This window comes from Prionailurus viverrinus, chromosome A2, assembly GCF_022837055.1.
Source record: "Prionailurus viverrinus isolate Anna chromosome A2, UM_Priviv_1.0, whole genome shotgun sequence".
Classification (NCBI taxonomy): domain Eukaryota; kingdom Metazoa; phylum Chordata; class Mammalia; order Carnivora; family Felidae; genus Prionailurus; species Prionailurus viverrinus.
In genome coordinates, this window is record NC_062562.1 from 14,040,025 (window position 1) to 14,056,477 (window position 16,453).

The following is a 16,453-nucleotide window of genomic DNA, read 5'->3' on the forward strand; positions in this document are numbered from 1 at the left end:
CCGCGCCACTGCTTTTCCGGCCTGGCGGGTAAACCTGCTCCCTGGGCTGGCGCGCACCTGTGGGACAGTAGTTGCCGCCCCGCGGGGAGCCCCCGGACCTCACGGTGAGCGGGCGGGGCCTTCGGGAGGGGAAAGGAGCGGCTCCGGGCGCCCTCGGCTGGGGCGGCGGGCCGAGGCTTCTGTAGAAAGCCTGTCCCGACCCCCATCTCCCCCCAGATTGCTGCCTGCGCGTGCGGCCCGGAACTCCCAGCGGCCTCGGCACCGGGCCCTGCACGGAGCAGAAGTCTAAGAACATGGTGGAGGGAATGAACGAATGAGTGATGACTGAGTGATGGGTAGATAGGTGATCAAGAGCTAGGACCCGTGTTCGGAAACGAAGTCCCGGGGCTCAGAGTTCTCCGGCTGAGTACCAGCTACTCCCACCCCCCCCCCGTCATGAATCCTGCAGCTCAGAAACATTTTTAGGGACCGTCGTAACAGGAAAAGGCGGTAGTGTAAAGCGCACCAGGTGGCTAGTCTCGAGTCTCTGAGTCATAATTTTTGAGGCTACAGAGGCTGTTTCTTGATCTATAAAGTTGGACTTTCCAGTAGTCAGTTGACAGCATGTATGCGATAGCACATATGGAAACGTCAGTGTCTGGCTACAAAATTTTACTCTCCGTTACTTGCCGAACATGATCCAGAACTCAGGGGCGGGGCTACAGAATGAGTGACGTTGGAGCCTGCCGACTGCGAAGATGCAGCCAGTCTAGCGCTGGAAGATAGAGATGTGAGCGGATTTTTGTGATAATATTTTAAACTACACTTACTAACACTTAACATGTATCAGGCACTGTTCGACGCAGTTGTGCTAATTTATTTGACCTAAACCGCAGTGTATTATCTGTAGTTCTTAATAAGCATGTTGAGATAGGGAAAGACTAGATGACTGTCTAAGGACACATTGCTACTAAGTGACCCAAGGTGCAGAAGAGAGATCGACTGTGCTGCTGCAGCCTGAGTAGGTTACTTTTGGCCAACCGACAAATCCAAGAAGGGCTTCAGAGAGGAGTACAGTTAAGTGGGGCCTTATTGAGGGAACTGTCGCTTCAAATTCATCAAAAACCCCGCCTGGCTTGCCCATAATCCTTTCTGGCTAATTAGTGAGAGGTGAGGAGGTGGCAGCCAGGAGAAAGCTTATAGGGTTTGAGGAGAGAGCTAGCTCTGTATTACTTTTAACAGGATTAAGCTATTAAAAGTTTCTTTCCTTTTTACCCTTCACCACAATACCTGTCTCTTCCCCCAAACCTGGATTCAGACACATCCTTTTATCATCTTAAAATCATTGACGGTCAGATTATTCTACACTAGGCATTGGTGGAGACACCTGTACATTCCTTTCTGGGGAACTTGTAGGCAAGGGGTTAGTAGACAATGGCCCACAGGCCAAATTTGGTCTGTCACCTGTTTCTGTAAAAAAAAAAAAAAAAGTCTTCTGAAACACAGCCGAGTTCATTTGTTTATGTATTGTCTAGTTCTGTTTTTAAGCTACAAAGGCAAAGTTGAATAGCTATGACAGAGACCGACCATATAGCCCATGAAGCCTAAAATATTTAGTTTTCTAGCCCTTTACAGAAAATATTTGCAGTTTGACATGAACTGCTGACAGTTCAGATGACCCACGCTTGGAGGAGAGGGTTGACACCAAGATGTCTTTTCTTCTCCGTAGATTTTAGTATCAAACATGATAATGCCTGACCCCTGTGGAATGCCTGCCATGTGGAAGCCGTCTTTATAAATGTTTTATATGAACTAACTCATTTTGTTAAGGATTCACAGAATGTTAAAGCTGAATGGATTCATGGATATTATCTGTTTTGTCAGTTTTGTCAGATAAATAGCTAGTCCTTTAGGCCCATTCACATGGGCTGTGACAGCAGTTTCTGATTCCCAATTCAGTTCACTTTAATCTTTTTCTGAACAAGAGGCCAATACCATACCCATTTGGTCTGGCATTTTGATGTTGTTGTTTTTGTTTCTGGTTTTTTTGGTTGTGAAACCTGTGAGCAAGAACTGTCATTTTTGCTTTATGTAATTGTTTCTCTCACCGTCAAAATAATTCATGCTTGTTGTAGGGAAAGTGAAATATATAGAGGAGTATAAAGGACAAAGGAAAATAACACATTAAATGACCTAGGGATCAGTGTGTTAACATTTTGGTGGATTTTCTTCTGTTCTTTGTATTTTGTATATATCTGTGTATTAATAATAGTTTCTGTTTATTGGATGTTTACTTAGTGCTGGTATATGTATGCATATTTTTTATTTTAATGTTTTGCATTCTGGGTTTTAAAAATTTTTTTTTTTAATTTTTTTTAACGTTTATTTATTTTTGAGACAGAGAGAGACACAGCATGAACAGGGGAGGGGCAGAGAGAGAGGGAGACACAGAATTGGAAGCAGGCTCCAGGCTCTGAGTCATCAGCCCAGAGCCCGACGCGGGGCTCGAACCCGCGGACCGCGAGATCGTGACCTGAGCTGAAGTCGGACGCTCAACCGATTGAGCCACCCAGGCGCCCCTGGGTTTTTTAAATTTTTAAAAAATGTTTATTTAATTTTGAGAGAGAAACAGAGCACGAGTGGGGGAGGGGCAGAGAGAGAGGGAGACACAGAATCTGAAGTAGGCTCTAGGCTCTGAGCTGTCAGCACAGAACCCAACTCAGGGCCCGAACCCACAAACTGTGAAATTATGACCTGAGCTGAAGTCAGACGTTTAACCGACTGAGCCACCCAGGTGCCCCCCAAAATGATCTTTTTAAGGTCTTCCAGAGTGTAGCTCTTATATTAACAACCATTACATCTATATATCAAGACTGATGGTTCCAATTAGTCAGTGAGGTCCAGGTTTTTGAGAGCTGTTAATATGTCCTTGAGCCATTACTGTGGCAGAGTTAAAAGGTGTACCTTTGGGGCGCCTGGGTGGCGCAGTCGGTTGAGCGTCCGACTTCAGCCAGGTCACGATCTCGAGGTCCGGGAGTTCGAGCCCCGAGCCCCGCGTCAGGCTCTGGGCTGATGGCTCAGAGCCTGGAGCCTGTTTCCGATTCTGTGTCTCCCTCTCTCTCTGCCCCTCCCCCGTTCATGCTCTGTCTCTCTCTGTCCCAAAAATAAATAAACGTTGAAAAAAAAAAAAAAAAAAAAAGGTGTACCTTTGAAGTTTTAGATTGAGGTTATCAGTTTCATTCATGAGCGAAGGCAGGAGTCCTGAGAATTATATGCTGTATTTCTCTGCAGATTCATTCACTAAAAGGTTCTCCAGTTCCCATACACAAAAGTTGATGAAGTTGCCAGATTCTGCTTCTCTGCCCTCACCCCATTTCAGAACAATAACCACTGAGAATCAATCTTCCTCTGTAACCATTGAGAACCAGATATTGTAATAAGCATTTAGGAATTTTGTAGTGAACAAGACAAACAACCCCTTGACTTCATGACACCTAAGAGACCAGCAGAGCGAATACAACAAAATCAAGCAGGCATTTAGATAATTTTTCTAAAATCAAATTTATGTAGTTTTCTCTTGTTCCTTTTTTAAAAGTTAAAACAAATTTTTTTAAATGTTTTGAGAGACAGAGCACGAGTGGGGGAGGGGCAGAGAACAAGGGAGACACAGAATCTGAAGCAGGCTCCAGGCTCTGAGCTGTCAGCACAGAGCCTGATGCGGGGCGCGAACTCACAAACTGAGATCGTGACCTGAACTGAAGTTGGACGCTTAACCGAAGAAGCCACCGGGTGTTCTCCTTTTTAAAAAGTTTTAAATATTAATTTCGGTATTGTTAACACAGAGTATTCTATTTCGGTGTACAATAGAGTGAACAATTCCATACATTACTCAGTGCTCATCATGTTAAGTGTACCTTTTTTAAAAAATATATTCATTGTTGAGATAGTGGGAAAGCATGAGTCAGGGAGGGGCAGAGAGAGAGAGAGACAGACAGACAGACAGACAGACAGACAGAATTCAAAGCAGGCTCCAGGCTCTGAGCTGTCAGCCCAGAGCCTGATGCGGATCTCAAACCCACAAACCATGAGATCATGATCTGAGCCAAAGTTGGACGATTAACTGACTGAGCCACCCAGGCATCCTGATAAATGTACTCTTTAATCCCTATCACCTATTTCACCCATCCCCCTCCCAGCAGCCCTCTGGGAACCATCAGTTTGTTCTCTGTGGTTAAGAGTCTTTTTCTTGGTTTAGCTCTTTTTTCTTTGCTCATTTTTAAAAAATGTTTATTTATTTATTTTTGAGGGAGGGAAGGAGAGGGGTAGAGAGAGAAAGAGAGACTCTAAAGCAGGCTCTGTACTGTCAGTGCGGAGCCCGATGTGGGGTTGATCCCACGAACTGTGAGATCATGACCTGATCCGAAATCAAGAGTGGGATGCTCAACCGACTGAGCCACCCAGGTGTCCCTCGTTTGTTTTGGTTCTTAAATTCCACATGAGAGAAATCATACGCTATTTGTCTTTCTCTGACTTGTTAAACTTAACATACTGTCTAGCTCTATGTTGTTGCAGTTGGCAAGATTTTATTTTTTTATGGCTGAGTAATATTCCATTGTGTATATATACAACATCTTTATCCATTCATCTACTGATGGACACTTAAGCGGCTTCCATTATTTGGCTATTGTAAATAATGCTGCAATAAACATAGGGGTGCATGTATCACTTTGAATTAGTGTTTTTGTGTTTTTTGGGTAAATACCTAGTAGTATAATTACTGGATCATAGAGTAGTTCTGTTTTTAACTTTCTGAGGAACCTCCATTCTGTTCCCACAGTGGCTGCACCCGTTTCCATTCCCACCAACAGTGCATGGGGGTTTCTTTTTCTCCACATTGTCTTCAACGTTTGTTTCTTGCGTTTCCGATTTTTGGTTTTGTGTTCTCCTATTTCAACATACTGTGTTTTCTCATGAATATTCTTTGAGAATAGGACTTTTAAGAGTTATAAAATCTATCATATCGGTATGCCATCAACATTTATTTGCCTGTTGTTTTACAATTATATTAACGGTGTGATCTTTGTACTTAAATTTCTGTGCCTATCGCTGATTATATTTTTTCCCCTTTTTCTCTGATTATTGAAGCTGTTTATTCCTACAGGAAAACTTCAAAGCATTACACAAAGATAGGCCTTAAGACAAAAGTTTGCCATAAGCGTATTCTTCAGAGATGATCATGGTTAACAATTTGATATATATTCTTAGAGATTTAAGTTAGTTTTTAAAAAAGAAAGCAAGATGTACATAATAGGGGAGATTTGGGAAGTAGAAGGGAAAATCATTCATAATATACCATATTACCATAGTGATTGACGATTCATTTTCCTTCTTGACTTTATTCACATGCACATTTTAATGTATATGCATGATATTATTATGTACTTTAAAATTTTATATCCTGCATGTTTTTCTTTTATATAGAGCATATTTTTCCAAATGATCACATATTTTCATTTTTAATTATTTTAATGTCTATATAATTGCCACCACGTGGAAGTACCATGATTTGCTAAGCATCAGTGCCCGTTAGTAGAAAGATTGTGTTTTCCAGCAACATTGCAGGGTATCTTTTTTTTTTTTTAATGTTTATTTATTTCTGAGACAGAGAGAGACAGAGCATGAATGGGGGAGGGACAGAGACACAGAAGGGGGACACACAGAATCCAAAACAGGCTCCAGCCTCTGAACTGACAGCACAGAGTCTGACGTGGGCCTCGAACCCACAGACCTCGACATCATGACCTGAGCTGAAGCCTGACGCTCAACCGACTGAGCCACCCAGGAACCCCCCCCCCTTTTTTTTTTTTTTTTACAGGTAACAAAAGAATACAGCTTTTTTCTTCTTTGAGAAGTTCCTTCTTTCTGAGAAAGTTCTTTTTCTTTTTTTAATCTTTGTTTATTTTTGAGAGAGAGAAGGAGTGCAAGCAGGGGAGGAACAGAGAAGGAGACACAGAATCCGAAGCAGGCTCCAGGCTTTGGGCTGTCAGAACAGAGCTGGAGGCGGGCATCAAACTCACAAACTGCGAGTTCATGACTTGAGCCAAGGTGGGATGCTTAACAGACTGAGCCACGGAGAGGCGCCCTGAGAGAGTTCTATTAGTAGAATTACTATTCTACTATTTGAAGAATATAGGCGTTTTATAGGCATACTGATGACTCTAAGGACCTTCTGAGATACATTGTATATACTTAGTGAGTATTCTTTATTTAAAAAAAAATTTTTTTTAATGTATATTTATTTATTTATTTTAACATTTATTTATTTTTTAGACAGAGAGAGAGCATGAACAGGGGAGGGTCAGAGAAAGAGGGAGACACAGAATCGGAAACAGGCTCCAGGCTCTGAGCTGTCAGTACAGAGCCCGACGTGGGCTCGAACCCACGGACCGCGAGATCATGACCTGAGCCGAAGTCGGACGCTTAACCGACTGAGCCACCCAGGCGCCCCTAATGTTTATTTATTTTTGAGAGAGACAGAGACAAAATGCAAGTGGGGTAGGGCAGAGAGAGAGGGAGACACAGAATCTGAAGCAGGCTCCAGGCTCTGAGCTATCAGCACAGAGCCTGACATGGGGTTCAATCTCACGAGCTGCAAGATCATGACCTGAGCCGAAGTCGGACGCTCAACTGACTGAGCCACCCAGGCGCCCCAGATAGTGAATATTCTTATCTGAGTTCCTATACCCACAAAATGGTGATCCTGTATTCCAACCGCAACTTAGCCTACAACTTTAAGACCTGATGTATATTGCCAAAGTATCTCTAGGAGAATGGTACTAGTTTACGTTCCCATGGCTGGTATATGAGAAGCTCTTTCCCCATACCTTTGCCAGTCTTTTTTTTTTTTTTTAAACATTTAGTTTTATTTTTTGAGAGACATAGAGACAGAGCGTGAGTGGGGGAGGGGCAGAGAGAGAGAGGGAGTCACAGATTCTGAAGCAGGCTCCAGGCCCTGAGCCGTCAGCACAGAACCCTACCCGGGGCTCAAACTCACGACCCATGAGATCACGATCTGAGCCAAAGTGGGATGCTTAGCCAACTGAGCCACCCAGATGCCCCTGCCAGTCTTGACTTTTAGCACTAAAAACAAAATTTCCAATTTGACCTAAAAATAGATTCTTTATTCTTTTCAATTTCTTTGATTACCACCAAGATGGAATTTTGTTTTGATAGGTTTATTGGCCTTTTGTTATTTATTTATTCATTCATTCATTTATTTATTTATTTATTTACTTATTTACTTGTTTACTTGTTTACTTATTTATTTATTGTCTTTTATAATTTTTGCTCTGTGTTATACTTCCCATATTTTTTATGAGTTCATCTTTTTTCCTTACTCATTAATAAGAAGTCTTTTATCCATTAGGTCCATATACTCCTTGATGTATAAATCAAAAGTACTTCTCCCAGATTTTGTCTTTTGATTTTATTTGTATTTTGGATATAGAGATTGTTTGCTTTTCTGTGACCAGATTTATCAAGTTTTGTCTTTGTGGTTCGTGTTTTTTTGCATAATGCTTAGAAAAGTCTTCTCTAATCCTAAAGTCAGTCATTTCTTAATATTTTGTGGTTTCACTTTTTGTATGTAACCCTTTAATCAGTTTAGATTTATTTTGGTATATGGTGTGAGGTAGGAATCTTACTAAATGTTTTTTTCCAGGTAAGCAACAGTTGCAACATAATTCATAAGTAATCAATTTTGTATGACTAGAAATGCCAATTTTCTCATATATTAAATTCTTTTATTTATTTCTCTTTGGGGATTAGGAATCTCTAAAATCAAAAGCCAGAGTTAAACTTCCTTTTATTTCTATTTTATTTAAAAAAATTTTTAATGTTTATTTCAGAGAGAGAGAGAGACAGAATGTAAGCAGGGGAGGGGCAGAGAGAGAGGGAGACACAGAATCTGAGGCAGGCTCCAGGCCCTGAGCTGTCAGCACAGAGCCTGATGCAGGGCTTGAGCTCACGAACTATGAGATCATGACCTGAGCCAAAGTGGGACACTTAACCGACTGAGCCACCCAGGCACCCCAAACTTCCTTTTAAATATGTAAACTCATTGTTGAGGTTTTCCTAGCCACAGTCATTTGTTGGTTTTATCTGTTACTCCCAGGATGTTAATTACTCTCTTTATGACACTTCTGTATTCCAGATATGTAAGTCTAGTTTCTACTTGGATATTTGAAAACTAAACGTATCTTCTTTCTCTCCAGACTAGTGTTCCCATTGTCTCTAAAGGTCACTGTCATCACTCAAGCCCTAAACTGGCAAATTATCTTGATTTCTCCCTCACCCTTACACCTCTCCTAAATACTCATCCAGTCCTGTTGATTTTGTCTTTTAGTTGGTCCAGTCTCTTTACTGGACTGCTGAAACAACCTCCCATGGAAGCTTCCAGCCTTCATCTTGCCTCTCCACCTTCCACCGTTCATACACAGTTTTCCTCTGTGCTATGGGCAGAAGGATGTGTGGGTTTTTTTTTTTTAAACGTTTATTTATTAAAAAAAATTTTTTTTAATGTTTATTTTTTGAGAGAGCGCATGAGCAGGGGAGGGGCAGAGAGAGAGGGAGACAGAGAATTCGAAGCAGGCTCCAGGCTCTGAGCTGTCAGCACAGGGCCCGATGTGGGGCTTGAACCCACGAACTGTGAGATCATGACCTGAGTTGAAGTCAGATGCTTAACCAACTGAGCCACCCAGGTGCCCCAGTGTTTACTTATTTTTGAGAGAGAAAGAGAGAGTGCAAGTGGGAATGGGCAGAGAGGAGCGAGACGCAGAGTCCGAAGCAGGCTCCAGCCTCTGTCTGTCAGTACAGAGCCTAATGCGGAGCTCGAACTCATGAACTCTGAGATTGTGACTGGAGCTGAAGTCAGACACTTAACTGTCTGAGCCACCCAGGTGCCCCAGGATATGTTTTTTGTTTAAACAGTAGATACACTCATGTTACTTTTTGCCCCCAAACCTTTTCATATTCCTTTTGTGGCTTTCTACTCACTTTCAGGTAAATTCCTTAAAATGTTTTTCAGGGTTGGATTTGATCTGGCTTTTTCTTGCCTCGGGCTTCATGTCTTATTTTTGTGCTTAATAATTTGTCTTACTGGATCTCTTTTTCATTTTTCCAAAGTACTGAGCAGGATTCCTTTTGTGTATCGTTTCATATCTCTGGTATATTCTCTTCTGTCCTTACCTGTCTCATTCCTTTTTATCTCTTTTTCAGCGAGGCTTTCTTTCCCAGACTACATCAGGGCCCCTCTGCTCTACATTCCAGCATCTCATATTTCTACTTTTGTAATTCCCATAATTGTAACTACACTTTAACGTCTTTGTCCAGCTGTAATGTAAGTTCTGGGCAGGTCGGGGCACGTCTGACTTTTTCTTCACTGTTTACCTCTGATTGTACTGAAACCCCACTCTACTTCATGGTTCTCTATAGGATTGAGAACCATGGGTTCTTTCTATGCCCCTCTTATAGAATAGGTTCAGGAAATCCCAGATAGAATCCTCTTAAACCTTTAAAATTTAGCACAGAGCCACAGGCTTTGGATGAGAATACCACAGTACCAGCCTTATGTATTTCAGTAGACTTGTGCCATGCATACATGTGTTTTGAGCACTCGGTTATGGTAAAATCATCTCTCTGTCTTCCTTTTTCCTTGAAATAATGCTGCAGATTCTTCTTTTCACTTCAGGATTATATGGAGAGACATTTTTGGATGAACAGTTGTGACTAAATATTACAAACATGAGAAACTCTGTACTATTTCTGCAATTTTTTTAAGTGAAAAATTATTTCACAATTTAAATGAATTTTTTTCCCTTTTAAACTGCAGCCTACACTCTTCATGTTGAGCTGTGCCTGAAGAGAAACTGTTTAGTTGATCTGACCTCTAGAAGAAAGGGCAATCAGTATACTTTCAAGTTGTACAAATAGAGTTCCCTCACTACTGTCCAGCTCCATAGCATATAGTGGAGATGAGTGGATCAGACTTTAAAGCATTAGCTTTACTGTGAGGCCATTTCCCTGTGCAACTTTTGATTATATTGACTTTTTATATGGATTGTTGTATATAAAGACAGGGCACTAATTAACGTGAATACTTCCATCCACTTCGTAGGTATCATTCTGATTTATTCATCCAGCGCTTGAGTGTTTGCTAATGTGTCAGTCTGGCCGTCACTTTTTATACAGCTGACCAATGGAATTTGTGAAGCTGGAAGGCTGGAAGCCCACTGCGGTTTGTGCTGATGCAGTCACTCTGCTATCTAGACATTTTGTGTCAGTTAGTAGATAGTGTTCCTAGGCAACCGTTCTTTCTCATTTTCCTGTTTACTGGGACAGTGATATCCCCTCCCCCACCTTTTTTCCCCCTATGAGCAGGGCTCCCAGTTTTCCAACTCTGAAGTGTTTTCCTATCAAAGCAAAGAGAAGATTTGTGGATGTTGAATATGCAAGGAGCTGAAGAGCAAGAGCTCGGAAGAGAGGTTTGTCCAGGTGAGTGAGCAAAAGGGAAAACCAGGGGGACAGACAGCGGGACTTTGGACATTGTATAAGAGAAAGTGACCGAAGCTCAGGAAGGAAGATTACCCTGTGTTTTAGGGATGCTGGGGGGACATTGGGGAAGATGTGGGTGAGCGTCTCCTGGGACCAACTTTCCCCAGTACTCATTTTGTCTCCTTTCCAGCATTCCCTTGTCCATTTGCCCATGGTCCACTCTGAATACAAACCACGCCCTGATCTTCATCGTTTTCCCTGTATTTCTACTGTCTCTGGTTCTCTCACTTCCTCTTCTGTGGGGCACCTTATTAATGGTGGTCACCTTACCCTAACACAGATCTCTTCCACCACTTGTAATTGAATTACTTGCTCTACTTGCTTTTATTGGCCCTTACTTATATGCCATTATTGAGTCACGTCAGAATTAGGCCCCTGTAACTTCAGGGGCTTCCCCTCTGGCCTGCACAAGAGATATTCACTCTGATGTCTTCTTTCAGATTTGATGAGCAAGTCTGTTCCAGAGCAGGATGTCTCTGAAATTGATTCACCAGGGATAGTAGCAAAGAGATTACAAGACGATGCATACCAGGATTCTACATTTGGAGAAAAATACGCATGTGAGAGCATGAAGGAAAACCCTTCTGGAGAGGTTCCTGGACCATGTCTTTTCAAAGAAGGAGGTTTTGGGGGAATAACTTTTATCCACAAGGAAGCATCTCCTGAAATGATTAGCCAAGAATATAATTTTGAGAGAAGCTTACTTTTGACTTCAAGCTTTGTTACACATCTCAGGGTTTCTACACAAGAGAGCCTACATCAGTGGGAGACAAGTAGCATACACACCAATGAGATTTCAGACCAGAGTAAATGTCCAACCCTCTCTACACAGAAAAAGCCTTGGGAATGTAACGAATGTGGAAAAACTTTTACTCAGAGCTCATCCCTTACCCAGCATCAGAGGACTCATACTGGAGAGAGGCCCTATGCATGTGAGGAATGTGGGAAAGCCTTTAGTCGTAGCTCCTTCCTTGTTCAACATCAAAGAATTCACACTGGAGTAAAACCATATGGATGTGAGCAGTGTGGGAAAACATTTCGGTGTCGGTCGTTTCTTACTCAGCATCAGAGAATCCATACTGGAGAGAAACCTTATAAATGTAATGAATGTGGGAATTCCTTCCGCAACCATTCACATCTCACTGAACATCAGCGAATTCACACTGGAGAGAAACCTTACAAATGTAATCGATGTGGGAAGGCATTCAATCAGAACACACACCTCATTCATCATCAGAGGATTCACACTGGTGAGAAACCTTATTTATGCAATGAATGTGGCTCTTCTTTTCGTAAACACTCAAATCTTACACAACACCAGAGAATTCACACTGGGGAAAAACCCCATAAATGCGATGAATGTGGGAAAACTTTTCAAACAAAGGCAAACCTCTCTCAGCATCAGAGAATTCATACTGGAGAGAAACCCTATAAATGTAAGGAATGTGGCAAAGCCTTTTGTCAGAGCCCATCCCTTATTAAACACCAGCGAATTCATACTGGAGAAAAGCCTTATAAGTGTAAGGAATGTGGCAAAGCGTTTACTCAGAGCACCCCACTCACTAAACATCAGAGAATTCATACAGGGGAGAGACCCTACAAATGCAGTGAATGTGGTAAAGCCTTCATTCAGAGCATTTGCCTCATTCGGCATCAGAGAAGTCACACTGGAGAAAAACCCTATAAGTGCAATGAATGTGGGAAGGGCTTTAATCAGAATACCTGCCTCACTCAGCATATGAGAATTCATACTGGAGAGAAGCCCTATAAATGTAAAGAATGTGGGAAAGCCTTTGCTCATAGCTCATCTCTTACTGAACATCATAGAACACACACTGGTGAGAAGCTCTATAAATGTAGCGAGTGCGAGAAAACTTTCCGCAAGTATGCACACCTTAGTGAACATTACAGAATTCACACTGGTGAGAAGCCTTATGAATGCATTGAATGTGGAAAATTCTTCAGACATAGTTCAGTCCTTTTCAGACATCAGAAACTTCACAATGGTGAATAACCCTGGCATTCAGGTTATGACAGCTTGTCTAGAAATAGTGACTAGGAATCTGGCTGGGGCCGGGGCGGGGGGGGGGGGGGGGGCAGGTACATTTCCTGGAGGGAGCACCGGCTGTTACACTCAGAAGAGTATTTCCAGTTACGGAGGCGGGAGCTTGGAGAATGCAGAGCCTACAGCTGGGCATCTGGGAATTCAGGGTAGAAAGGAAGTTCCCTGCTTTTCAGATGAATCTTTGCTGCTTGCCACTTCTCCTTGTGACTTTCACACCTTGAGGTGCTATTGTTTAGTTAGCACTTGTGTTTCCCTTACTGCACTCCTGCCCCACCTTCCCAGCTTGTGACCTGTGTTCTCTGGCCAGTAGGCTGAGGTGCTTTCCCAAACATTCAGTGTGAAAGTGGCAAGAGTTCTGAGGTAGTGCTGAGTAGCCTCCACGTATCTGAGTCTGCTTTCAACATGCGATCTGTAGACGTGGTCTCGTGAAGGAGAGGCGGAAATAAGGGAAAACAAAGAATCCTTATTCATTCAACAAATAAGGGGGTATGTGGCAAGCACTGGGCTTATGTCTACAGATATGTTAGTGAAGAAGGCTTTTCTCGGGGGGGAGGGAGATCTTTCCTGATCCTTTCAAGATGGAAGGCAATTTGGGGCTAAAGTGGAAGTAGGAGGTCAAGAGAAACTTATCCTGAGCGATGCCAGTTTGGAAAGGGAGTCAGATCTGCTCAGAGGGCCAGGAAGAGGAAGGTCCAACCTTTGTCCCAGAGGAACACTGACTTACCCAGGAGGGACAGAGTATGTGCTAGGCTGCTGGTGCTGAGGGACAACGCCCAAACAACCGTTAATGGGTGTTTAGGGAGGGGAAACCATTGGTGATAAAGACAGCCTTTTAGGTTGGCTGGATTCAGGGCTGCCGGACCAGTCCTTAAGAGAATGTTGGTCATTGTAGCGGGGAGGGCTAGGCTTCATTTAATTATGCCATTGGTAGCTATAAACAGATTAGTTAGGTTTCAGGTGTTTCCATTTTTATTGGCACTATCTTATTCTTGGATATTTTACCCTTCCCTGCAGGTTAGGTGTAATTAGGGAAACACTGTCATGGGATAAATTTGGAAAGTGTTCTAGAGAGAATTACCTCTTTTTCAAATCCTTGAATGTTGAGACAGCAGAGTTAGCCACTGACTATGATGGTATTTTATTCTTTTAAGAGAGAAGGCATGTTTTTTTCCTTTATTTCCGTACTCCCTTTCATGTTCTTCACTGCTACCCAGAGCTTGAGCTCTGAGAGATGAGGTGAGGATAGCCGTTGTCTGGTATCTGGAAGAGTTTCTATGCTCTGAAGTTTATACAGTTTCAAAAATAATGACTGTTAAAAACAAAGTCAGTTGATTCTGGAATGGTTGGTTACTTAGAACTCAGTATTAATTTTTTTTTCCAGAGCAACTGTCTTGTAAGTAGTGGTTTGAGCTATTAGTTACCATGAATAGGAACGTGGCAGAAATATCACTCTTTTCCTCTCTAGCTGTGAAGAGTATATTTTCAAAACCTGCCACAGGCAACTAATAACTGAGTAAATCAATGCTTTATGGACAAAAATAACCCTGTTAAAACTTCATGTTCATGAAAAATTATATTATTGAGAGGAAATATTGATGTATTTGTACTAAGTGAAAATAACGCTAAAGAATTCATTGCTGGCACATAGTAAATGTGTAATAAATAATTGTTGAATTAATATATTTTAATCAAACTTTGCCCACCAGAAACTTTAGCAACTTCCTGGGTTATGTAGGTGTTTAGAATATTTATACACTACTATCTTTAGAGTCTTGAGATTAGAGAGAATTGGGAGAGTTTTCTTAAGGAAGAAATGGGAAATCTAAGGATGAGACATCTCCAACTTTTTGTTCGAAAGCTTTTTAGAAATAGAATAGACACAACTCTTTTTTAAAATGGTACCATTTTTTGGTACCATTTTCACTTCCTGGGAAAACAGGAAGGAAAGGAACTTGTCATCTTTCCACTCTCCTTATCCCATATTCTCACACTTGCAAATATTTGCTGCTGGCAAAATTCTCTCATTCGCAGGCCAACCATGTGCCTACTTACTCTAGCTTGGCCCCAAATCCTGGAAATGCCCCCTCTGTCAATCTTGTACTCAGTCTTCGTATCCAAGCAGCCAGTGTATCCTGCTTACATCTCCTAAATCTCAAAGCCATTTCCATTGCTACTGCTTTAGTCCACTCCCCAGTTTATTTCCTAGACCATTTTCCTATTTTCCCAGTCAGTCTTCCAGTTACCCCACTAGGCCGTCTGTCACATCTCTTCTTGATGGTCTTTGAAAGACACAACTAGCAGTGCTGCTGTTACCTCAGAATATTCTAGCCCCTTAAAAGGCACATAAGGCTCCTATGTTGGCCCATGCCTACATCATCCTCCTCAGGTGCCCTTCCCTGCATTGCATGCTGTTCCATTGTGCAAATTCCATGATTCCCCATCACTGCTGGACTCAACTTTGGCACCTTTTGCACATCCTGTTCTTATTGCCTCAATATCCTTCCTTCTGCTTGCCTGGGAAGCTCCCCTTTGTCACTTGTGAACGTGCTCATGCAACATCTCCTTTGAAGCTGTGTCTGGCCTCACATATTTTTTGTTTTTGTATTTTAGATCTTCATTTTGCTTATCATGTTACATTGTAATGGCTTGTTTACAGATCTTTTCCCACTGAACTATCAGCTCTGTCCAAGCTGGGGCCATGTGATATTTATTCAGGTTTGTATCCACAGTCCCTGGAATTTAGAGGGTGTTCAGTAAAGGTTTGTTGAGCTACACTAAAACGTTGAGTCAGACATTTCTCCATGCCTCCCTGCCAGGCTATAACTTAGGTCCACAGTTACCAGCAGAAAGGAGGTGTGGTAAGTATAGGAGCGTGTCCATGAAGTATTTGTCAGGTGCGAGAACTCCAAACCTTTCCCCAAGATACAGATGGTGTGGTTGTATTGAGCAGAGGGTCTCTCAAGAGAAAGTAACCTTTTGTAGCAAAAAACCCCCAAAACTCCACTTGTTATAAATTCGCCATTTAAATGTCCCATCACAATTTAACCGAGTACTTTCAGACGTCATATTGATGTCAGGGTCAACCGGAAGAGAGAAATGCAGCTGTAGAAGCACAACCACTTCAGCTGGAATATCCCTGAAATAAGCAGGAGCCGAATAGTGATGCTGGCCTGGCGGGAGAGCGATCGAGCTTAGTAGCAATCCCAACCATGGAAGCGCTTCCTGAGCTCATGGCTTTCCTTGGCTCAGGATGATAAAGAGCTGGGATATGTTGCGTATTCTCAGTGTGCTGAAATGTAGTATGTGATTTCAGAAGGACATGGCATGAGGCCACATCAGATCCTCAAAACTAATAGAGACAACAGGTGGTTGGACTTGCCCAAGGTCACACCGCTAGTGTCATGTGAAATTTAAATTCCTGTATCTTTTCTTGCTTTTCCTTCAGATTTCTCTTTTTTGGTCATACTTCTGTTCCATGATGCCCCTTTAGTTGTTTATTATAGAGTTGACCACTTAGGGCTCCACTCTTGCCCTGCTTGTGAGGATGGGAGGAGCTTGTTTTTAGATTATATTTATTTTTAAAGTTTATTATTTTTTTTATTTTGAAAGACGGCACAAGTGGGGGAGGGGCAGCAAAGGAGAGGGACACAGAAAGGATCCCAAGCCGACTCTGCACTGCCAGCACACAGTCTAATGTAGGGCTTGAACCCACACAAACCGTGAGATCATGACCTGAGCTGAAGTCGGATGCTCCACTGACTGAGCCACCTAGGTGTCCCTTAAGATTTTATTTTTTTA

At 42.2% G+C, this 16,453-nt stretch overlaps 2 protein-coding genes across 3 annotated transcripts in view; one reads left to right on the forward strand and one right to left on the reverse strand.

The window, feature by feature from the left end:
* ZNF502 (zinc finger protein 502) lies at positions 1 to 12,652 on the forward strand. Of its 2 annotated transcripts, XM_047843273.1 has the most exons (3): positions 1 to 104; positions 10,417 to 10,530; positions 11,031 to 12,652. In XM_047843273.1, exons 2-3 carry the CDS (start codon positions 10,476 to 10,478, stop codon positions 12,602 to 12,604), a joined length of 1,629 nt encoding a protein of 542 aa, XP_047699229.1. In that variant the 5' UTR covers positions 1 to 104; positions 10,417 to 10,475; the 3' UTR covers positions 12,605 to 12,652. The 2 variants fall into 2 exon arrangements, with proteins under 2 accessions (XP_047699229.1, XP_047699224.1); XM_047843268.1 differs by lacking the exon at positions 1 to 104 and having other exon boundaries at positions 8,841 to 10,530.
* Positions 10,583 to 16,453, reverse strand: part of KIAA1143 (KIAA1143 ortholog) — a 23,291-nt gene continuing 17,420 nt past the window's right edge. The window contains exon 4 of the transcript XR_007148856.1: positions 10,583 to 10,598. The gene's annotated coding sequence lies outside the window, so the exon portion shown is untranslated. The remainder of the gene's footprint in view (positions 10,599 to 16,453) is intronic.

Excerpts from the sequence above, each read along its gene's own strand:
- ZNF502 (XM_047843273.1), top strand. The coding sequence starts at position 10,476 with ATGTTGAATATGCAAGGAGCTGAAGAGCAAGAGCTCGGAAGAGAGGTT. Across the intron at positions 10,531-11,030 it reads CGGAAGAGAGGTTTGTCCAG|ATTTGATGAGCAAGTCTGTT; the intron begins GTGAGTGAGCAA and ends GTCTTCTTTCAG.